This window comes from Girardinichthys multiradiatus, chromosome 10 (genome assembly GCF_021462225.1).
Source record: "Girardinichthys multiradiatus isolate DD_20200921_A chromosome 10, DD_fGirMul_XY1, whole genome shotgun sequence".
NCBI lineage: Eukaryota > Metazoa > Chordata > Actinopteri > Cyprinodontiformes > Goodeidae > Girardinichthys > Girardinichthys multiradiatus.
In genome coordinates, this window is record NC_061803.1 from 2,684,430 (window position 1) to 2,707,689 (window position 23,260).

General features: G+C 42.1%; 1 protein-coding gene across 5 annotated transcripts in view; it reads right to left on the reverse strand.

Moving 5' to 3' along the window:
• Window positions 1–101: 101 nt before the first annotated feature.
• Window positions 102–23,260, reverse strand: part of wdr90 (WD repeat domain 90) — a 34,927-nt gene continuing 11,768 nt past the window's right edge. For 2 of the 5 annotated variants that reach the window (XM_047377896.1, XM_047377892.1), the window contains exons 19-43: window positions 22,880–23,115; window positions 20,892–21,028; window positions 20,683–20,813; window positions 16,574–16,704; window positions 15,986–16,147; window positions 14,825–14,953; window positions 14,495–14,628; window positions 14,376–14,416; window positions 14,152–14,265; window positions 13,075–13,230; window positions 12,897–12,979; window positions 12,719–12,821; window positions 12,443–12,564; window positions 11,972–12,125; window positions 11,697–11,887; window positions 11,453–11,621; window positions 11,245–11,365; window positions 9,185–9,356; window positions 7,941–8,063; window positions 7,599–7,767; window positions 6,707–6,837; window positions 4,463–4,606; window positions 650–766; window positions 486–570; window positions 102–392 (exon numbers count right to left, since the gene is read on the reverse strand). In XM_047377896.1, coding sequence (XP_047233852.1) covers window positions 235–392; window positions 486–570; window positions 650–766; window positions 4,463–4,606; window positions 6,707–6,837; window positions 7,599–7,767; window positions 7,941–8,063; window positions 9,185–9,356; window positions 11,245–11,365; window positions 11,453–11,621; window positions 11,697–11,887; window positions 11,972–12,125; window positions 12,443–12,564; window positions 12,719–12,821; window positions 12,897–12,979; window positions 13,075–13,230; window positions 14,152–14,265; window positions 14,376–14,416; window positions 14,495–14,628; window positions 14,825–14,953; window positions 15,986–16,147; window positions 16,574–16,704; window positions 20,683–20,813; window positions 20,892–21,028; window positions 22,880–23,115 — 3,413 coding nt within the window. In that variant the 3' untranslated portion in view covers window positions 102–234. The remainder of the gene's footprint in view (window positions 393–485; window positions 571–649; window positions 767–4,462; window positions 4,607–6,706; window positions 6,838–7,598; window positions 7,768–7,940; window positions 8,064–9,184; window positions 9,357–11,244; window positions 11,366–11,452; window positions 11,622–11,696; window positions 11,888–11,971; window positions 12,126–12,442; window positions 12,565–12,718; window positions 12,822–12,896; window positions 12,980–13,074; window positions 13,231–14,151; window positions 14,266–14,375; window positions 14,417–14,494; window positions 14,629–14,824; window positions 14,954–15,985; window positions 16,148–16,573; window positions 16,705–20,682; window positions 20,814–20,891; window positions 21,029–22,879; window positions 23,116–23,260) is intronic. The other 3 variants (XM_047377894.1, XM_047377893.1, XM_047377895.1) reach the window with 3 other exon arrangements.

Consider the following 23,260-nt stretch of genomic DNA (forward strand, 5'->3'; position numbering starts at 1 on the left):
TCAGGAGCAGGAAATCTCTTCTCAGTCCTGAAGGACAAAACATGCATCAAACACCAAAGCGAGACCCAAACATGGAAACTGTCGAACCACACAGCAGAATCTCTCCTATAAAAAGGCTTTATTTTTAAAACCGTACATGTAAAAATCACAAATAGATTCATAAAAACTCCACAAAACGATAAAATCAAAACAATAATCTCTACAATGCTACATGTTCAGAAATAGAAGATGTGGTCAGAGGCCCGGCACCTCCCAGAGCAGAACCTCATTATATGCTGCAGAGAAAAGAAGCATCCCAGAGGGAGAGAAACGACACGTCTGCAGCGAGTCGCTGTGCTGCAGGAAGTCCTGAAACTTTCCACTGGTTGACTTGATCAGCTTCAACACTCGCTCTGATGGGAGTTTAGACACGAAGTGAGAATTTGTTGCACATTTCTCACACTACGCAGATACAGAGATATCTACGATACAGCATCAACCCTCACCTCTGGATCCTACAGCTAGGAGACGACTCTTAGAAGACAGGCTAATGCATGTGGCCCAGTGGGTCAGGGAGATCTTTTTAATTATCTGAGGGGAAGAAAACATAAACGGTTCAGACACATAAATGTGAGGAAAACAACATATAAGAGAAATTGAACTGGGTTACTTGTTTTTTAGCCAGGCTGTAAAACGAGAGCTCCTTCTCCACTCCATAGCCGGTATAGACCAGCAGGCTATGATCTGCTGGGTAGAAAGCAGCCAGGCTGGGCGGCAAACTGTCATCCTGCAACATCCAGGGAATAAAAAATACAAACCAGAAAGAAAAATAAACCTGTACCTGAACATGTAAAACTGCTTTCCTCTAACCATTCTTCAGTCTATCCTGTTTTTCCACACTGGCTAATGTTTGTGGTCGCTCTGAGTGAACTTTATCACCTGCATCAACAACCTGCATGTAGGACAACCTACTGCAGAAAGGAGGAAACCTGACGTCTGAGCCAGCTAAACATGTGTCATCACCAAGTCTGGGCAGGAAGGGCCCCAGAAACTGACGACTACTATGCAACCTGGAACATTTTTCTCCATAAAACCTCGTTTCCCAGAAGCTTTTATTTTACCCTGGATGGTTTTTTATGTGCGTTTTCACTGATGGGTTAAAACTGGACTGACTTTGAGAAGGTTACTCCTCCTCCTCCTGCTGACAATATTGCCTGTTATTTGGTGTAATCCCAGCCATTAAAAGGAACGTGTCTAAAAATATAACATTTCAAACATGAAGGTTCTGTGGGGTGGAGAAACATGTCACTACTGATGCAACAGCAAGGTCCAGAACTGGACTGAAGAGCAGTTAGGGTTTACAAGTAAAGCCCGGCAAACTGATTCTGATGGGTTGTTCAGTCGCGTGCAGAAAACAGAGGGAAAGAGGTCGAGTTGTGAATATAAAGAGCTGTAATTTTCAGCAATAAAACTCCATGACTGATTACACTCTATAACATGTATAAAGTCACTACAAATGCAATGGAAAGGTGTAACTACATCTCTGTGCTCAGATGAGAGAAAGCTTCAGTCAACGTTCTGCAGCCTTGGTTGGTGCTAATTTCACAACGATTACACTCAATTAAAATCACTTCTTAGTCAGAGAAAGTTTTTATCATTCATTGATTTTTAGCGATTAAGCCGTGTGACGAAGAAGCCTTAACCACACATGCAAACAGCAGCTTGGTGTCAAACCACATATTTGCGCAGTTTTGGTTCTTAATTAGTATCTCGGAACATAAGTGCTGTAAAATATTCCGAGGTTTTTGGTTTAACCCATTAAAATGAGTGTATAAATGACCAATGAGATTACAAACGTTTGAATTCCAGCATCGAGCCTCAGTTACACAGCTGCTGCTGCTGCCAGCTTCATGTCACAAACAGCTGCTCTGATGATGAAGAACCTCAGCTGAGGGAACATCATCAGGAGACCCGTTCGATAAATGAAGGTTCAATAAAAGTATTTTAAACCAACTGAAATGAAATGAAAGTAAGGAAACAATATGACCTCGGTTGGTTTGTTTCTTCTTCTACAGTGAAAATATTCTGACTCATCTTGAACTTTATTTTTCCAATAAACCTTTAATAGACAGATTGTTTTATCATGTTAATTTTAACTAAATGGCGTAAAAAAAACAACAAACTAAGCTGTGGACAGATGGTGGTCACACCTTCAGTGATGAAGACACCATCTGTACCTCCACTGGATCTTATTGATGGATATGACCAATTACAGGTCCTTCTCAAAATATTAGCATATTGTGATAAAGTTCATTATTTTCCATAATGTAATGATGAAAATTTAACATTCATATATTTTAGATTCATTGCACACTAACTGAAATATTTCAGGTTTTTTATTGTCTTAATACGGATGATTTTGGCATACAGCTCATGAAAACCCTAAATTCCTATCTCACAAAATTAGCATATTTCATCCGACCAATAAAAGAAAAGTGTTTTTAATACAAAAAACGTCAACCTTCAAATAATCATGTACAGTTATGCACTCAATACTTGGTCGAGAATCCTTTTGCAGAAATGACTGCTTCAATGCGGCGTGGCATGGAGGCAATCAGCCTGTGGCACTGCTGAGGTCTTATGGAGGCCCAGGATGCTTCGATAGCGGCCTTTAGCTCATCCAGAGTGTTGGGTCTTGAGTCTCTCAACGTTCTCTTCACAATATCCCACAGATTCTCTATGGGGTTCAGGTCAGGAGAGTTGGCAGGCCAATTGAGCACAGTGATACCATGGTCAGTAAACCATTTACCAGTGGTTTTGGCACTGTGAGCAGGTGCCAGGTCGTGCTGAAAAATGAAATCTTCATCTCCATAAAGCTTTTCAGCAGATGGAAGCATGAAGTGCTCCAAAATCTCCTGATAGCTAGCTGCATTGACCCTGCCCTTGATAAAACACAGTGGACCAACACCAGCAGCTGACACGGCACCCCAGACCATCACTGACTGCGGGTACTTGACACTGGACTTCTGGCATTTTGGCATTTCCTTCTCCCCAGTCTTCCTCCAGACTCTGGCACCTTGATTTCCGAATGACATGCAGAATTTGCTTTCATCCGAAAAAAGTACTTTGGACCACTGAGCAACAGTCCAGTGCTACTTCTCTGTAGCCCAGGTCAGGCGCTTCTGCCGCTGTTTCTGGTTCAAAAGTGGCTTGACCTGGGGAATGCGGCACCTGTAGCCCATTTCCTGCACACGCCTGTGCACGGTGGCTCTGGATGTTTCTACTCCAGACTCAGTCCACTGCTTCCGCAGGTCCCCCAAGGTCTGGAATCGGCCCTTCTCCACAATCTTCCTCAGGGTCCGGTCACCTCTTCTCGTTGTGCAGCGTTTTCTGCCACACTTTTTCCTTCCCACAGACTTCCCACTGAGGTGCCTTGATACAGCACTCTGGGAACAGCCTATTCGTTCAGAAATGTCTTTCTGTGTCTTACCCTCTTGCTTGAGGGTGTCAATAGTGGCCTTCTGGACAGCAGTCAGGTCGGCAGTCTTACCCATGATTGGGGTTTTGAGTGATGAACCAGGCTGGGAGTTTTAAAGGCCTCAGGAATCTTTTGCAGGTGTTTAGAGTTAACTCGTTGATTCAGATGATTAGGTTCATAGCTCGTTTAGAGACCCTTTTAATGATATGCTAATTTCGTGAGATATAAATTTTGGGTTTTCATGAGCTGTATGCCAAAATCATCCGTATTAAGACAATAAAAGACCTGAAATATTTCAGTTAGTGTGCAATGAATCTAAAATATATGAATGTTACATTTTCATCATGACATTATGGAAAATAATGAACTTTATCACAATATGCTAATATTTTGAGAAGGACCTGTATCTAAAGGCTTTGAGGTGATCAGGTGGTCACACTGAACAGGATTTCTTTAGATAAAAACCAAAGACTGATTGTTGTTTCTATACAAGTTTCACATTGTAACATCAAATCCTTACAAATTACAGCACGTTTGGGGATTTTTAGGGTAGAAAAAGAAAAAGGATGGACTGATTGATCATTAAAGAGTGGCCTGCTGTCACAGATGAACTATTTATTAATTGGGTTTTTTCTAAGGGTAACCGATTTTATTACAGGGTATCAGAGCAAAGGGGGCGGATTTGAAAACCACGCATCTGCTTCCTTTCTTCAGTCATGCAGAACCTTTATTTGTTGGTGCATTAAATAAAATTCAAATCAAATACAATAAAATCTGTGGTTGTAACATCACAAAGCTGAAGGGATGTGAACACCTGTGCAAGACACTGCAGGCTGTCACCTTCTGTGGATAAACTACTGTCTCTAAGGCTGCAGGTTTTATGGTTCTGTTCTGTAGAAAGTACAACAGGTTTAGAACCTTCTACTCAGTGACGTCACCGAAGATGTCTCCAGAATCATCTGAGAACAACTTTAAAACTGAACAAACTCAAACTAGAAGCAGTACCGCAGAGTTGGACGGAGCAGGAAACGACAGCCAGTCCAGCAGATCACACTTCTCCTTCGACCAGTCGGTGGCCCACACACTGACCCGTCTGTCGGCACCGGCAGCCAGAAACATCTCATTTCCTTCCAGTCCAAACTTCTTGCACTGAGGATGAAGAGTAAATCAAACTAGATGATGTCTGGAGATCCAGAAACATCATCCCATGCAGTAACTGAAACAACTAAAAACATGACAATTAGATCATTATTTCCTCTAAAGTAAACTGGTTTTGTTTCCATTCATGTTTTTTAGTGTTTAACTCAGTTTTTAAACCCAAACTAACTCTGAATGGAAACAGAATGCTACACTGGTCAAAGTGTCTTCTGTTAAAAAGATGCATAATATTTAAACACTGCTTGAAAACCAGATCTGACCAGTTTATTGTGCATTTTATATTCCACTGCTGGTGTCGCCTGTAATCTTTTTAACCCGCATCATCAGGCGGTTTTGTTTACAGCAGATTAAAAACCCAGACTGGGTTTGAGTCGCGGTAGTTCAGCAGAAACATCAACAGAACATGGACTGAGCGTTAAACTGAAACGACAAGAACGGCACCAGAAGTCAGAATTAGGGGGAAACTCAGAGTTCAAGTAGTTTAGTATCTAATGTGGCTGCGTGCATGCAGAACATGGTGAACATTGTCAGTATAAAACAATGAACTCAGTCAGCCCTGTTAATCCACACACGTTGTTGTAAAATACTGCCTTATAAACTGGTTCTTTTTAAGGGAGAAATGCCGTCAGGTCCATTAATATTTGGACAGAGACAGAGATCTTTTTCTCATTTTGATTGAAACAACTCAGCTTTGATTCAGTGGGTTACATAAAAATACGAGGAACACAATCCCTTCATTTCAGGGGCTCAAGAGTAGTTAGACAAATTAAAGAAATGGAAATAAAATGTTCATTTCTAATACTTGGATTTTAAGCCTTTGCTGGCAATGACCTGCAGTCTTGAACTGGTGGGCATCTCCAGACGCTGGTTTATGCCAGGGCTTTACTGCAGCAGTTCTCAGTTGCTGTTTGTTTGAGCCTTTCTGTCTGAAGCTTAGTCTTCAACAGGTGAAATGCTGCTCAGACTGGGCCATCCAACAATATTTCACTTCTTTGCTTTAATAAACTCCTGAGCTGCTTCGGCTGAGTGTCTTGGGTCACTGTCCGTCTGTATAATGAAACGCAGCCCAATCAGTGTGGCTGCATTTAGCTGGATTTAAACACCTCTGGATTCATTCGGATGCTTCTCCCCTGGGTCACGTCACCAGTAAACACCAGTAGCCCAGAGCCACTGGCAGCCATGCATGGCCAAGCCATAACACTGCCTCCACCGTGTCTTACAGATGATGTGGTATGCTTTGGATCATGAGCTGTTCCACACCTTGATCTTGGTTTCATGTGTCCAAAAAATGCTCTTCCAGAACTCTGCTGGAAGCCTGTTTTTGAGGCTTAAACCTTGCAGCGAACCCTCTGTGTTTACTTTCATGCAGTCTTCTCACTTAATGGTAGACTTGGACATTGATACGCCTACCTCCTGGCTGTTCTGAAGGGGTTTCTCTTCACCATGGGAATGATTGTGTGAACATCCACCACTGCTGTCTTCTGTGGACGTTCAGGTCCTTTTTGGTGCCGAGTTCACCAGTGCTTTCTGTCTTTCTTTCTCCGGGTGTCCCAAACTGTTGGTTCTGTTGCTCCTAGTATTGTAGGAATATCTCTGATGGGTTTTTCTGGCCTGTTTCACCTGTACGGAGAGCTCCTTTATAACACATGTCTGTCTACAGACATCTTCCAAATGCAAGAACACCTCAGATCAACTCCAGGCCTTTTATCTGCCTCATTGATAATGACACACCTGCCAATGAAACAGCAGTTGAGTAAACTGTCTAATTACTTTTGGTCCCTTTAAAAGAGGGTGGCAGAGGAGCTGAAACCTGCAAACCCTTTGTCCTATTTGAATGTGAATGAAAGCTGAGAGTCTGCATATTATGTCCATTATACAACTATAACTGGAATATATTTGAGTAAACAGGTAACAACTAAAGCTGTGTCAGTGTCCAACTATACCTGGACCTCACTGTCAGAGCTCCGGCTTTCAAGCATCAATTCTGTGCTTCCTGCCTTAAGACAGTTTATTTTCAGACTCACTGGGAATCCTAATGGTACTTTTATCCCTCCATATGGACTCTGTTTGGTTTGAATGCAGTGAGCTGACCTGTTCATTCACACACTGGACTGAGTTTATTGTTGCTCCTTTATGGTCCCTGATGACACGAATTGTTGCTCCACTTATTGAGCTGCTCACAGCTACCAGGCCGTTCTTTCCTGCTGAAAGGATCACGTGACCTGGAGGAGGAAAAGAACAGTTACGACCCAGAGATGGAGGAAAGTCAGGTTCACTCGATCAGTTTGTTCCTACAAGCAAGAGGCCTTTAATTACAACCAACTTGGTCTCTTTTTATTTTATTCCAACGGTAACCTGTTACACAGCTCCTTTATGAAATCATCAACTACAGCAACCACTCCAAGCAGTCCTTTGTGACATGAATATCGCACCTCGACATTGTGATGACGATATATTGTGCAGCCCCAAAGACCGCCCACCTAAACTAACAGACCACGCAGGGAGAGAGTTAATCAGAGAAGCAGCCAGGAAGCCCATGGTAACTCTGGAGGAGCTGCAGGGATTCCCAGTTAAGGTGGGATAATCAGTTGACATGAGTAGTATTAGTTGTGCACTCCACACATCTTGCCTTTATGGCAGAAAGTCATTAATGACAGAATGCCATCGTTGCTCTGCTTGCAAAAGCCGTACATGAGAAAATCTAACAGTGCACATCATTATGAAACACAGTCTTGGCAGCATCATGCCGTGGGGGATGCTTTTAAGTCAGTAGGGACAGAGGAACTGGCCAGAGCTGCAGACAAAAGTGGTTCTATAAAGTATTCACTCAGGAAGGCGAATATAAATACATGCCAGACTTTACTTGGTTTTGACACGTTCAATAAAATCTCAATAAAACAGTAGTTTGTGGTGTTAAAATGAGAAAATGTTTTAAAATAGTTCAGGGGAATGAACAGTGTAGATAAAACAGCTGTTTTCTCACCACTGGCAGAGTAAGTGACAGCAGTAACAGCCACATAATGAGGATGCAGCTTCATTTCCATGTCTGTCGAAGCGAGCCGGAAAATCCTCAGAGTCCCGTCGCCGTATCCTGCCGCGATACTTGAGCTGTCTCCGCTAGAAGAGGGACTCCAACACAAACAGCCACAGGCCTGAGATTTAAAGAAGAGGGATTCATGTACGTGTTTTACATCATTTCCTTTTAATTCTTCTAAAGGAAGTCCGACAAGTGATCGTCATGTTTGATTTATATCCAGTATTCCTTAGAGTGATGACCTGGTCCCACCAAATAAACCAGTAGAAAGAGTAGCTGATGATCTCTCACCTGGTTGATCACCTGGAACTGCACCACCAGTTCATAGCTGGAGGTTGACCACACCCTCACACTGCCGTCTTCGCTGCAGGTGGCAAAGTGGTGTTCATCAGAGCTGAAAACAACATCGTTGACCTGCACGGCAGAGGAGAGCATAAACATGGAGATGCTCCACAGAAGAAACTATTTAGTCCTGGCTGAATGTGTTCCTGTTGGGTTGGTAATATTTTTATGTTAAACCAGAATCAAACATACAGGTTAACTATGATTATTACAATAAAGAATAAAATGATCCTAAGACGGCAGTTTTATCATTTAATTAACTGTTCCAGACCAACTGGACTGTGCATGAGCAAGAAAAACAGCAACAGTCCACAGACCAACAATCAGCTTGAACCCTTCATGGCCGAGAAGAAACGTGGTCCAGAGAGGCCTTTATTGGGATCTTATGTGATCCAAAAAGAAAGATCTTAAGAATGAGGTCCAACTGTACCAGACCAAAACATCTAGAGACATCTAGAGACTGTGACTGACTGTATGTTGTCTCTTCATCCTCTAGACCTGAAATGTAGCTCAGATATTATGTGCTCAGCTGTGTTTTCTCCTAGATGAAGCCACTAGAGGAGCTACTGCTGCCTTTAACTGTCTACTTTTTTATCATAGAAAGTATTCCTGGATCAGAGCTTCTGTGTTTCTTCTGTCTTCTCAAACCCAGAGTTGTTCATGGCAGATAGCTGCTCACACTGAGTCAGGCTGTGGTTTTGCTGGAGGTTTCTTCCTGCTAGAGGGGAGTTTTCCTTTTTGCTATCGCTGTATGTTCAGGGTGGTTCTCCTGCTGGAAGGTGAACCTCCACCCCATTCTCTAATCTTCTTCAACCTCTACCAGGTTTCCTTCCAGGATTGTCCTGGATTTAGCCCCATCCATCTTCCCATCAGCTCGGACCTGCTTCACTGTCCTCGATGAAGCGAAGCATCCCCACAGCATGATGCTGCCACCACCATCTTAGCAGAGCACCTTCTACCACATGCTGCTGTGCTTTCGACATGGCAGTCTGCAAAAGGGACTCCTTATAGCTTTGTTTATGTTGATGAATAGTTGTCCTGTCAACAGAATCTCCAACCAGAGCAGCTCTGCAGCTCCTCCAGAGTTCCCATGGAGTTACCACAATATAATACACTGAGGTCTGCGGTTGTAATGCAAACATTTGATTTAATATCAGTCACATTAACACGTCTAAGCAGCTCCCGCTGGTTACCTTTGACCTGTGCCCGCTGACCAGACGGATGCTGCTGTTGTCGGACCAGTTGATGTACCAGAGGGTTCCTGCTGTGGTGCCCACAATGCCCATGTCCATAGAGGTATCGAAGGCTGCACTGACCATCGTCCCGTCCAGCATTATCTCTTGCTCCACGACCACCTTTGTCTCACTGAGGTTCACAAGTGAACAAAAGTCAGACAAACTGACATGATGAGACAGTTTTTAGAGCTTCAAATAACAATAATAAGCTGTCCAAGTCATCTCCTGTAGGGATAATTACACCTATGCATATAAAGGAAGCCACAGATTAAACCTGCATTCAGGTCTTCAGAACTATATGCATGCTGTGTAATTGTGAACCCCTTATTTTAATGAACAAGGATAAATAAATAGGCTCACTGCAGCAGCTAAGGTCATAGGTTTTTCCCTACGGTGATTAACGCTGGTTCCTCTGACACTCTGAACAAGTGGTTTCATGATCAACATAAAGGACCGGCCCAATGAACTTCCCAAACCCACAGCAGAAGAACAGACCGAGACCTCAAATCCTAGACAATCTGGGGAGATGACATTACTAATCTAGGGTAAGAGTGAAATGGAGAACAGGGAGAATCCAGCTGATACCATTTCATCATCACTGATGAGCTTCGAGTGCAGACGAGAACACAGAAGGAAATTAGGGACGTCTGGGAATCCAATATGTGTCACAGGAACATGACAGACATTCGGGAGACTCCAGTGCCTGTTGAATCTCATTAAAGAGCTTCATTGAAACAAACAGCCAACAACTTATGCTTGGAAGTAGCAGTAAGAGGTGTTACAGGTTATTTCTGCCCATCATAACCATCATACAGGTAATATAGAGCTTCGGTAGGAAGTTTTAAAACAAAGTAACACCCTCGTAAAAATAGTTGGTTCAATATTCCCTACGGAGTTGTCCTTCAACACTATGCTTGACCTTTCTAGGCAGAATTTGTAGAGTTTACACGACAAGTTTAGTTTCCCGGTTTTTAATCACAGTATTCAACTTTTCAATGTTGTTGAAATTGGGATTTTGGGTCAAATGTGTTTTGTTTTATGGGCGGAACAAAGATTGAGCCGTTTGGTCACAGCGACAAGATGAATGATTGGAGGAGCCTTAGTAAGGCTTTCAAACCATAGAACATGGCACTAATTGTAAAGCATGGTGGGGGCAGCATCATGCTGGGGAACACGTACTAGTGCACTGCTCAAAGTGTATAGAGGAATAAATCTACATTCTCCAACATCAACTCAAATCAACAGCTGGATGGTTGGAACTGAGACATGACTGAGTTTTATATGAGTTTATAAATCCAGACTGGCTTTGGATTAGATCAGCAGTCGGCAACCTTTACAATTTATTTTTACACTTATTATTACTGGATAAAATCTGTTTTTATTGTCATTTTATGAACTCCTTCTGTATGAATTCCTTTTGTTTTTTAGTTAAACTAAAGAACTAAAAACGTTTAAATCTAATTTCAGGTTTTAGATCAAAGAAACATCTCAAACTTTCACAAGAAACAAAAAAAAAAAAGAAAACACATTTTTTGGAGAGAAACGTTCTCAGGCCTAACATTGTTGGCCAAAGTCATGAAGAACCAGCGTGGAGGACCTAAAGAGCCTCAGGTTGCAGACCCCTGGGACAGATGAAGCAGGCTAACATTGACCTTCTGAAACGGCCCTGGTTGGAAATGTGTGGACAAGGTTTAAATCTGGGTCTTTGACAGGAAATCAGTTTGAATTAGCTCGAACATTTCATGCTTGTGATCATCACCAGACCTACAGTGCAGGAAGGACGAATTGTACAATTAAGACCTTCATCAAGCCCTGAGCAGATACTTTACTCAACCCTCATTATCGTGTTTCCTGAGCTGCTTCTGTTGAGTTTTTCTACAGAGTGTCAAACTAGAGTCGCCATCTCTAGATATGATGCAGAAAACGGTAGCATGAAAATGCATGAGATGAAACCCATGCAGATAGAATGAAATAGGAAATGTACACTGACACCAAATGGCCCCAAACTAGCTTTATACCCATTTATCCTGCAGATGTTTTCTGCAGACCTCAGGCCCTGTACAGCTTCTACTTCCCATAACCGCAGCCAGTGGGTGTTACTGCCCGTCAGCAAGCGATTCCCTCGACAAAGCAGCACTCCTGCAAAACAAGAATCCATTTTTAAGAAAAGAGATACATACTGCAGGCTATGTCACATATTTAAAAATACAGAGAACAAATGTGTACCAATTTCTCCATCATCTGCTTTCCAGATCATAAAGCAGCTCTGCTTGCTAATGTCCCATGCGCAAACATGTCCTTGGTTTGAGCTTGTTAACAGAAAGGAGTCCATGTGGTAGCACAGTGCTGTCAGCTCCACATCACCCACCTCTGACGGAGCCGACACCCTTTGGACCTGTGGAGGTACAGAAAGTCGGTAGACTTACAACACTGCTTTCTTAAAAACTGTAAGAAATGTGTAGCCATTTACCTTGATGTCTGCGTTTGAAGCGTGTGTGTGGATGAGGCAGAAGTAGACCCCATGACTCCCCACACATGCCATCTGACTGGCTGCTGAGGGGCTAAAAGCTGCTTCGTGGATTGGTCCAGACATATTCACTGTAGATAACAACTGGAAGTTCTCCGTCCTCCACAGCGCCAACCCTGAATCTGAGAAGTCTCCTATGTGGTAACACAGCAACAGGACTTAAATGTTGCAGTTAAACTTTGCATTTAGGCACAAAATCAGACAAGAGTTATACGAACCAACAGAGAGGAAGAAGAGGTCATCCCTAGAGAAGGCCAGGCTTTGCACTGCCCCCTTATGGTAGGAGACGGTGCTACGACAAGTTCCAGCCTGAACATCCCAGATGTAGATTAGGCTTCTGCTGTTAGGACCTCCAGCTGCGGATGCCATGGTCTGGAATACAGAAAATGGAGCAAATTTCATTGACAGTGTCAAGTTTCAAGCCCGATTCTGCAACGTTCTGTAGTTTATAACAATATCAGATTACTCAACATGTTATTGTGTGCTACATTTTTTAGCTGATTTTAACATTAAACTGTTTTTAATCTATTATTTTTGTCTTTTTATATTATTTCACAATATTGTATACTGTTTTTTGTGTGTCCTGTTTTAATAGTTATTTTATTCTCATGCACATTGGGACTAGGGTTGCAAAGCATCCTATGGGTAAAACTCACCGCTATGAAACAGTACAGAACTGAGAAAAGTACCTGGGCATCATTTGAAATAGCAAGACAGGAGATCTCCTTGCTGTGGCCCTGCAGGTGTCTCTGGGTTCCTGTATGAAGATGCTCCACCACCACCACACAGCCACAAGAGTATGCAAACAACCCTGCAACATTAATAATTGTTGGTTACAGACATGTTTATCTTCATTTAATAGAATAACGTAGCCATGGTCAGAGTTCAGTGTACCATAAAGATAAAGTTAGTGAGAAGTAAAGTAAACATTGATGAGAAAACCTTCTAATAAATAAAAAACCAACCTTGATCAGGGCTCCAGACCATGTTGCCTCTACCATTGCCATTGTAGCCAATCACTGCTTTAAGCTTTATGCCTTCATCCTGAGGCTGAGGAGCTGCAATGGACTAAATTAGCAGAAAATAGAGTTAAATAGATTAGAGGTATCTTACTGATCCAACTAGGAATAAATAACTCTTCACCTGATCCAGAGAGGAGGTCTTTAAATGAGGAATATAGTGTTTATAGCAATCTGGACGCACTGGTTTGTTCTGACTCAGCTCCACTGAGAACAGATATTTAGAAATAAAAGCTTTAAACGTAAGACAAACAAACAGAGAAATTCGGTTCCCTGGTAATGATAAGGACTGGGGGACTTACTGGTGTCCATGTGATGTGCATTCAGGGGGGAAAAGCTGTCCAGGTTGGTGACTTTGAGAAAGGAAACGGCAGGTCTGGAATCAGAGCTCTGACTTGGACCAGTAGTTTGAACTGGCTTTGCTGGGTCATCTTCACAAACAGAAAGGAAACCCAGACCTGAGACGAGATGTTTCAGTTTTACCCACAGCTGATAATTATAGGTTCTTAATAGACACACCAGAGAGACACAAACTAAATACAAACGAAAACATCTCGGCCAAGTGAATAATTCAGTTAATATTGCATCAAACACCATCATTGATATTATATTAAAATGGTCAAATGAATAGTCAATTTATTTCTGTATATGTTGAATGAAAACAAAGGACATTTAATGCTAATATAACTGGAGAAACTTTATTTATTGCAATGACCAATCTGTGGCATCAGCTCCAGGCTTCTCAGGTGCTGCACAGACCAACTGTGTGGCATCATGGGACACCCATTCAGCTGGGGGGCGTCCCACAGCTGTGGAAGAGGTCAGCAGCTACAGCCTCCTGGAGAGGCTGGAGCTGCTAGTAGTGGAGCACCACCTGTCCCAATAGACTACCTCACAGGCTGTTTGTGCCCACAAACAAGAAATCTGACTTTAGTTCATTTAAATATAAATTTGGTGGGAAATAAGAACAGATTTCTATGATGTATTTATTAGTTACTTTAATTGCTTGTAGTTTTTCATTTTTCAATTAAAGTGAGTGTGAAATAATGCAGCTCTAGGCCTGTTTATATAGCTAACTAGATACTGAAGTTGACTTTAATTTATCTACTGCATCCACCTGGTTTTTACACGTCGTAATCTAGGCTAGTAGCTCCCACGCAGGTCTTTGAACATGAAAGCTGCATTCTGATTAAAGGCGGTGACTTTAACCAACTTTATCACAGCTTTTAGAAAAAAGAACGAAAATCAAACATAATGAATGAGCAGATTTATATAAACACACCTCAAGTTCTCATCCACCCACTCGTTCAGAACCGCCTCGACACTAATAACAGCGTAAAGCAGGGGAGATGTGGATCATTAAAGCGGAGCAACCATACCTCCCTGAATAACTGGGTCCATAGCGCTGGCATCCAGTTGGTGCTGTGAGGAGGGGAGGGGAGCCGTCTGCCGGGGCATCCCATTGGACAGCTGTGCTCTATTCACTTCAGTGTCTGGGTTTACAGGGGTAAGAAATCCACCCAACAATGGATGTTTGCACCATAGCTGCTAATTTAAGTTCACTTCACTTCATTAATGAACTGATCATAACTGCAAACACTACCTGCTGCCAGAGGTGAGCTGGGGCTTGCTTTAAACTGGGAGCTGTGGGAACAGAAGGGATTGGTAATTCATTCATAAAGCTGAATCTGTGACAGAGGAGCTGACAGAGGAACGTCTTACCTACTGTCAGTTAAACATTCAACAGGATCTGCCAGGAAGTCCCAAAGAAATATGGCATCTCCCACTGAGACGACCCCGAGCTGGTCAGGGGTGAAGCGGACCTGGCGAATAGGCTCACTGTGGCCTATAAACATCTGGTACAATATTCAACATCAATACTAATCATCTACAGATGGTTTCCTCAGTAATTACACTCAGAATCATAATGGCAATTACAGTATGAGCTGACCTTATGTAGAAAATAACCTATTTGATAAAAATGAACTGATGGTTATTTGTTCTGGTGCCAGTAAACATGCAGAGATCAGAACATATTCAGTTCCCAGCTACCTGTGAGTTAACGTGATGAGTCATGTTATAATCCCAAACTTTCACAGCATTGTGTCCAGACGTCAGGAGGAAGCGACTGTCTTCACTCACAGCCAGAGAAGAGCATGGATGCTGGTGCACCTTGGACACCTGTGGAGAAATACTGGTGAGAACCAAATAATCCAAGATGTGGTGGAAATGCAGGAAGCTTCACAACAGGAATAGTTGTAAGCAGCCTTTTTTAGATCAAGCATTCATGAGACGGGGTGAATCCCACCTGGAGCTGTTATCCCACTCAGGAGGTAGTCACAGACACACAGAGGCAACGCTCATGTTAAAGCTGCTAAGGTGGAAAATGTGCCAATGATGGGCAGCAGCTTTGAATCCAACAGAACATGAAGCAATCAAAGCATCTGTCTCCAACCTTTATCTGATTTTCTGCCTTATTAAATTCAAAATGAGGTGCACCAAGGAACATGCTGTTTGTTTATGTGTTTGCATAATGATAAAAATGCTAGTTTTCTGTTTTGATCTAATTAATAAACAAGAAAATACTCAGATTGTTCATATCGGACCTGCTGATCAATGGTCAGAGTCAGTGAACTGGCTAATTTCTATTACTAACCCCCTGAGTGGTGCATCACTGCTTAGAAGCCAAAATAAACAAAGGACATACCAAGAAACAGCATAAACAATCAACATTTTATAATCGATTAATGAGAACTGCTTCTCAGAACCAGACGTAACACGGTGGAACAAGTGTGAAGCAGCAGGAGTCCACAGGCGTGCTTATATATTAAACCCTGAATGCATTTAAGCAGCCAGGGACTCAGAACCAGATGTAGTAAAAATCCTTCACACATATACACTCAATAAGGATGGAAAAAGTATCATTATTGTGAAAATGTTTTTTATCGCCACGAGATTTATGTATAGAGTGATTAAGTCAACGGTATGATGTTCGCAAAATGAACGAAAAAGTATTGTTGGGATTTTTACCATTTAATCCTCTGTTGGATACATGATGATCCATCTTTAAAAATATTAATATCTTTAAATGTTTATTTAAATGTAGTCCATTATGTGTGGTTTCATGATAAAACTGAGCTACTTAATGTCATTCTTAGATCCCGAGGCACATATTGATCGTATTTGACACAACCTGCTAATACAAGCGGTTACCTGTCTGAGCAGACGGCCTGTCTTGGTGCTGAGCCAAAGGATCTTGTGTGCAGATGTGGTGATGAGCAAAAGTTCAGCGGAGGCCGGAGAGAAGCAGACCTTCAGCGCTGAATCCAACTGGGGGCTTTCCACATCCAAAATACTCACATCTACATGGAGCAGCTTGATAGAGGAGACATGCATCAGTCCAGACAGACATGAGAACCTAGTCCAAGACGTTCAGAGCTGAGGAGATGAAATGACTGTAAAAGATGGTCCGACTGAGAAAATTACATGAAACAATATGGTGCAGATGTTTGCAACTCCATTCCTCGAGAGCTCCTGTGTTGTAACATTTGGCTGCATCCCTGCTAAAACACACCTGAATCAAAAGACTAATTAATGACCAGGGCAGAGGAGAACTTGCCAAGGAGGTAATTCAGCCTATTGATTTAGGTGTGTTGGAGCAGGGATGCTTTCAAATGTTGCAGGACAGGGGATGCAGACCCCTGCTCTAGAGGGACACTAGCATGCAATTGAAATGCAAAAAGAATTATTTGCACTTTAATTTTAATAAAGCAACTGGAATGAGACTGAAAGGCAGAATACCTCATCTAGAGACCGAGCATCAGCGATGGTGACGATGTACGACGAGGGACCAACAAACGCCAGCCGGCTGCTGTCACTGCTGACTGCGAGGGCGTCTGGAGCACGCTCAGTGCCTCGAGCCACTACGTTACCTACAGAATCAGGCATAGGGTCAATTAGAACTGTTACTGGTTCTTTCAAAACACTCCTTACTTTTACAAACCTGCAGAGGTAAAGGGCTATTTCACTCTTTTTGACATATGGACAAGCTTAGATCAGCTTGGATTTGTCAACCACATGCTTGCTCAGTATAAGTGTCTGCAGCAAAGTTAATGACTCAATAAAATCAACTGGGTTACTGTTGGAATAATTGAATATAGATTTATCTTATATTTTCTCCTATTCTTTAACTTGACTATTTGATTATATAACCTTTCATGATGTATGTGTGAGAAAGGATGTGATGAGTTTGTCTGCAGGCAAAGATCATAAATGGAGCTGAACTAGCAGAGAAGGAAGCAGTCCAGTTGAGGAGGTCATAAAGATGAAGGCTGATTACACTCAACAACAAAAGTCACAGCTGACCCTACAAAGTTGGAGGGGACTGTGGGAAATGTGTTGTTAATGTATAAAGCTGTTTATGACCTGTTTACGATGCAGTTGTTGTTTTCCCCCATCCTTTAGAGAACAATGTTTTTGTAAACTAGGGACCCCCGAAAGACAATAAAAAGAGGAGGCGGACAGATGCTGTTCAGAGCGGTGCGGGATCTGTAACTGAGCAAATCTTGACCGTTTCTCCTCGCAAAGCGAGTAAAAGGAACTAATACTTTGTCTCTCTTTTCTTTTTGTGTTGTTATAAATATTGTTAGGTTGGTTAAACCTGACAGTTACCTTGCATAGAAAACGTGTTTACCGAACATATCTGCATTGTTTGATAACTAGGATCTAACTGGAATATTTTGACTTGGGATGAGTCTGAGTGACTGGATTAAACTGAATAAAAACTGGATGCTTATTTGTATAAAGTGTCTTGAGACGACTTTTGTTGTGAATCGGCATAAATACACTGAGCTGAACTGAGCTATAATGCTTGCAAAATCATGATGGGCCTTCAGATCCTTAAAAATCACAGTCTGTAATCTGGAGTACCATAATTTACCCCAAATTCCCAAACATTAAAAATATCAATGTTTTGATGGGCACCCAAACTGAAACCCAGTTCAAGAGTCTTTGGTTATGAACCCTGCCCTATGAACTCAAACCTGCTGTCACACCGTTTCTTGTCTTGCAGAGTACAGGTCCTTCTCAAAATATTAGCATATTGTGATAAAGTTCATTATTTTCCATAATGTCATGATGAAAATTTAACATTCATATATTTTAGATTCATTGCACACTAACTGAAATATTTCAGGTCTTTTATTGTCTTAATACGGATGATTTTGGCATACAGCTCATGAAAACCCAAAATTCCTATCTCACAAAATTAGCATATCATTAAAAGGGTCTCTAAACGAGCTATGAACCTAATCATCTGAATCAACGAGTTAACTCTAAACACCTGCAAAAGATTCCTGAGGCCTTTAAAACTCCCAGCCTGGTTCATCACTCAAAACCCCAATCATGGGTAAGACTGCCGACCTGACTGCTGTCCAGAAGGCCACTATTGACACCCTCAAGCAAGAGGGTAAGACACAGAAAGAAATTTCTGAACGAATAGGCTGTTCCCAGAGTGCTGTATCAAGGCACCTCAGTGGGAAGTCTGTGGGAAGGAAAAAGTGTGGCAGAAAACGCTGCACAACGAGAAGAGGTGACCGGACCCTGAGGAAGATTGTGGAGAAGGGCCGATTCCAGACCTTGGGGGACCTGCGGAAGCAGTGGACTGAGTCTGGAGTAGAAGCATCCAGAGCCACCGTGCACAGGCGTGTGCAGGAAATGGGCTACAGGTGCCGCATTCCCCAGTCCTGGGCTACAGAGAAGCAGCACTGGACTGTTGCTCAGTGGTCCAAAGTACTTTTTTCGGATGAAAGCAAATTCTGCATGTCATTCGGAAATCAAGGTGCCAGAGTCTGGAGGAAGACTGGGGAGAAGGAAATGCCAAAATGCCAGAAGTCCAGTGTCAAGTACCCACAGTCAGTGATGGTCTGGGGTGCCGTGTCAGCTGCTGGTGTTGGTCCACTGTGTTTTATCAAGGGCAGGGTCAATGCAGCTAGCTATCAGGAGATTTTGGAGCACTTCATGCTTCCATCTGCTGAAAAGCTTTATGGAGATGAAGATTTCATTTTTCAGCACGACCTGGCGCCTGCTCACAGTGCCAAAACCACTGGTAAATGGTTTACTGACCATGGTATCACTGTGCTCAATTGGCCTGCCAACTCTCCTGACCTGAACCCCATAGAGAATCTGTGGGATATTGTGAAGAGAACGTTGAGAGACTCAAGACCCAACACTCTGGATGAGCTAAAGGCCGCTATCGAAGCATCCTGGGCCTCCATAAGACCTCAGCAGTGCCACAGGCTGATTGCCTCCATGCCACGCCGCATTGAAGCAGTCATTTCTGCCAAAGGATTCCCGACCAAGTATTGAGTGCATAACTGTACATGATTATTTGAAGGTTGACGTTTTTTGTATTAAAAACACTTTTCTTTTATTGGTCGGATGAAATATGCTAATTTTGTGAGATAGGAATGTTGGGTTTTCATGAGCTGTATGCCAAAATCATCCGTATTAAGACAATAAAAGACCTGAAATATTTCAGTTAGTGTGCAATGAATCTAAAATATATGAATGTTAAATTTTCATCATTACATTATAGAAAATAATGAACTTTATCACAATATGCTAATTTTTTGAGAAGGACCTGTATGTCAGCAAGTCTAGACACATATTTAATGAGGGTTTAAATGTGTAGGAATTAAGTAAATGTTGTGAAACATCAAGTTGTATCACGGTATGAAGTATGCGTGTGTTTATCATGCTGCCGGGTTCTGTGAGTTCAGCGTATATTGGAATCAAGGGTGTAAAACATACAGGAAGGAGTAAAAAAAATGTATTTCTCCACAGTTAATGATTACATGACTAGGGTTGCACAATATATCGCGAATATATCATCGTAGCAATATCAGTAGGCACAATATTCATATATATTTCTAGCTAATGTAATATTATGTTGGAGAGAGTCTCACAGCTGCAGATGCTCATACCGGACACTAATGACATTACCCAGAATGCTAAAGGTCAAAGAGTGATGGAAGAACAGCTGAGGAGGAGAGGAAAGAAGAAAATAGCCTTGACTCACACCAGATATCGTCAACATAATAATTATTAACCATTGCAAGATTTTTTGATATCGCGCAGCCCTACAAATGACCATCTTGGGTCAATGCCCTATGAACAGTCTTTGATGACTTCCCAAGGGGTCCACAACTCTATAGGTTGGACTGCCTTGCCGTGGGAGCCGCTTCAAGCAAGGTACATCAAGGAAAGCGAATCTTCGTTAGTGCAGACACATCTACATAGCAGAGCAGTATTAGTGGGTCATTGAAGCTATGTTTGCATTGGATTTATGGACATTTTGCAGCAATTGGTCCTTAAATCTGGTACATATGGCTTTATTAAGTTTGTCATGTAGTATTTCAACTTGTCCCAAAAATCTGTGGCAGCCTGGCTTAGCTGGAAATCACATTCTTTTTGTTATTCAGAATATTTCTTTTTATCTTGGTTACATTCTTTCCTAAAAGATCTGATTGTTTATAAGGCACTCAAAGGCAAGGCAGAAAATTATGTAAGGGAAAATACTTTTCAGACTCTGAAAAGATTACAAATAAAAACAACAAACATTTGAGAGAGGCAAAGCTTCCTTTTTTTTTTTAAATCCTTGACAGATCTACATCTCTTATGGACATATGATCAATCATCAATATATTTGTATGTCTAAAAAGGGATGCATGGTTCATATGAGGTTTGAATGGTGATGGCAGATTAAAAGAAAGAAATAAAAGCTTGCTCCTCTTGTCTTTAAGTGATATTTAAAGGTTTTACTGCATTCTTTAAGTATTTTGAATTTACATTACATTTGCATTTATGCGTCTATAAAAAGTGATACAATTTAGTTGCATGAGAATACATACATGCCACTCTGGTTACACTGTGATCCTCCTCAGAGGCGGTATAAAGCGCCAAAGATCCCTCTGAATCAGCGCTGAACATGAACTCCCCATCTGAAGAAAAGGTCAGACCAATCACTTCCCCTCGGTGCTGCCTGAGAGGAAAACAAAATCACCAGTTATGAAGCCATTTACCTCAGTGAGGTCAAACTACTCCCAGTGATGGTGCATACTTGTGCTCGGCCAACAGCTTGGCACTGGAAATGTCAAAAACTCTGACGGTTCCGGAGCTGAAGCCACAAGAGAAGGTCTGCTCATGTGGATGAAACGCCACGGAGCAAGGGTTGTCTTCCGATACAAAATCATACAGCTAAAAAGAATAAAAACCCAGATGTAACTCAGGTGGAAAGCAGCTTTGTCAGAGTGAGTTTTTTATGTTTGAATACATGCAGAACAGCAGGTCCCACTGCAAACAGTGGATCATCTGGTAGTTATTAGTGGTAATACATGGTGACAACCTTAAGTGGATTTATACGAACAATAAAAGGAGAACGGGCATTAACTGAACCAAAGAAAATGTAAACAAGCCTACAGTCATGTGAAAATATTAGCACACCCTACGACAGCCTGTGTATTTCTCAAAAATATTTAGAAATACGGTAACGGTATAACAATAATGAGAAATTCAGGAAACATATAAAAATAACAAAGACTGAAGATCTTTTCAAATAATTTGTAAAAATGCAATTTCTGGTCAGGAATAAATTAGGACACCCCACATTTATTTCCATTTAAAGTGGCTAAAATCACCCAGACTGTGATTGGTGTATTTAACCCGGAGCACACAATGAGGTCATTTAGAAGGAGGTTTGGTCAGTTTAAACCTCAGACATCAGGTTTGGTGCTCCTGACTGCTGAAGTGAACATCAAAGATCCAAAGGTCAGTCTCAGACCCACAGAGAAAAGACTGGAGCAGCTTCTGAGTCTGGTCAGGAATTTAAAGAAGTCTCAGAAGCATCTGAAATCAGCCATTCCAACAGTCTACCGGTGGAGGACATTCATGAAGGTCAGACTGAAGATTGCTAGAGAGAATGTAAAGAGCAGAACCTCTGGAATAATGTTCTGTGTACAGATGAGTCTAAAACTGACGTATATGGACACCAGAACAGTGGAGATGTTTGGGCTAAACCAAACACAGCATTCCAGGAAAAGAACCTCATACCAACTTTGAAGCATGGAGATGGAAGTGTCATGGTTTGAAGATGCTTTGCTGCAGCAGGGCCAGGCCAGCTCCCATTGATAGATACCACCGTGAACTCTACCATGTTTCAGAGGATGTTTGAGGAAAATATGAGACCATAAAGCAGAAGCAGAACTGGACCCTGCAACATGACAATGGTCCACAAAATACCAGTAAATCCACCAAGGAGTGGCTGAGAATTAAGAAAAGGGAAGTCCTGGGCCTAGTCAAAGTCCAGACATTGATCTCATTTAGATACTGTTAGCTGAACATGCAAGAAAGCCCTCAAACATCTCACAGCTGAAAGTGGGATGGAAAATTGTTTATTTTTGGTGTTCACCTGGAATTAAATACATTTCCTTACCAGGGTTTTTAAAACCGGACATCATTATTTTTCAATTCAATTCAGTTTATTTATATAGCTCCAATTTACAACACATCGTCTCAAGGTTCTTCACAACAGTCAGGTTCATACATTCTGATTAATCGTAACCATTGAACAGTTCAGTCAGATTCAGTTATTTATTCAAATTGGATAAAAAGTTTTTCTATCTAAGGAAACCCAGCAGATTGCATCCAGTCAGTGACTTGCAGCATTCACTCCTCCTGGATGAGCATGTAGAGACAGTGGACAGTCACTGGTGTTGACTTTTCAGCAATCCCTCATACTGAGCATGCATGTAGCGACAGTGGAGAGGAAAAACTCCCTTTTAACAGGAAGAAACCTCCAGCAGAACCAGAACCAGGCTCAGTGTGAGCGGCCATCTGCCACGACCGACTGGAGGTTTGAGAGAACAGAGCAGAGACACAAAGAGAACAAAGAAGCACTGATCCAGGAATACTTTCTATGGGAAGGAAAAGAATTATGTAAACATGAATGTATTTAATGGGGTGTCCTGATATTTTCTTGCCTGTATCTTGTTATTGAAGAAGCCAACAGCAGGCACTGAAAAACAACCCTTTTATAAAGCGTCAATGAACCTGATGCAAGGAATCCATGTTCCACACGCGAATCGTTCCATCGGCGGAGGCTGTGGTTAGATGGCGCCGAATGCCGTCCACGCTGAAGCCCAACACGGTGTCTGCGTGGGACCTCATTAGAGTGTTGTAGCCGCGGCTGCTCACATCCAGGAAGCCCAGGTTTCCCGTGGATGTGGCTGCCAACACCTGCAGGCCGTCAAATGACACCATCACCTTGCTCACTGCTCCTTCGTGCTCTGGAACACAATGAAGCCATCGGTTTGGATTTAGTTGGAAGATTTATCCAACTTTGTTTTCACTAAAATATCAACAGGAAAATAAATGTACGTCCCTAGATGTGGCTGCTCCCAGAACTGGGCTCATTACAAGTAGATTCATATG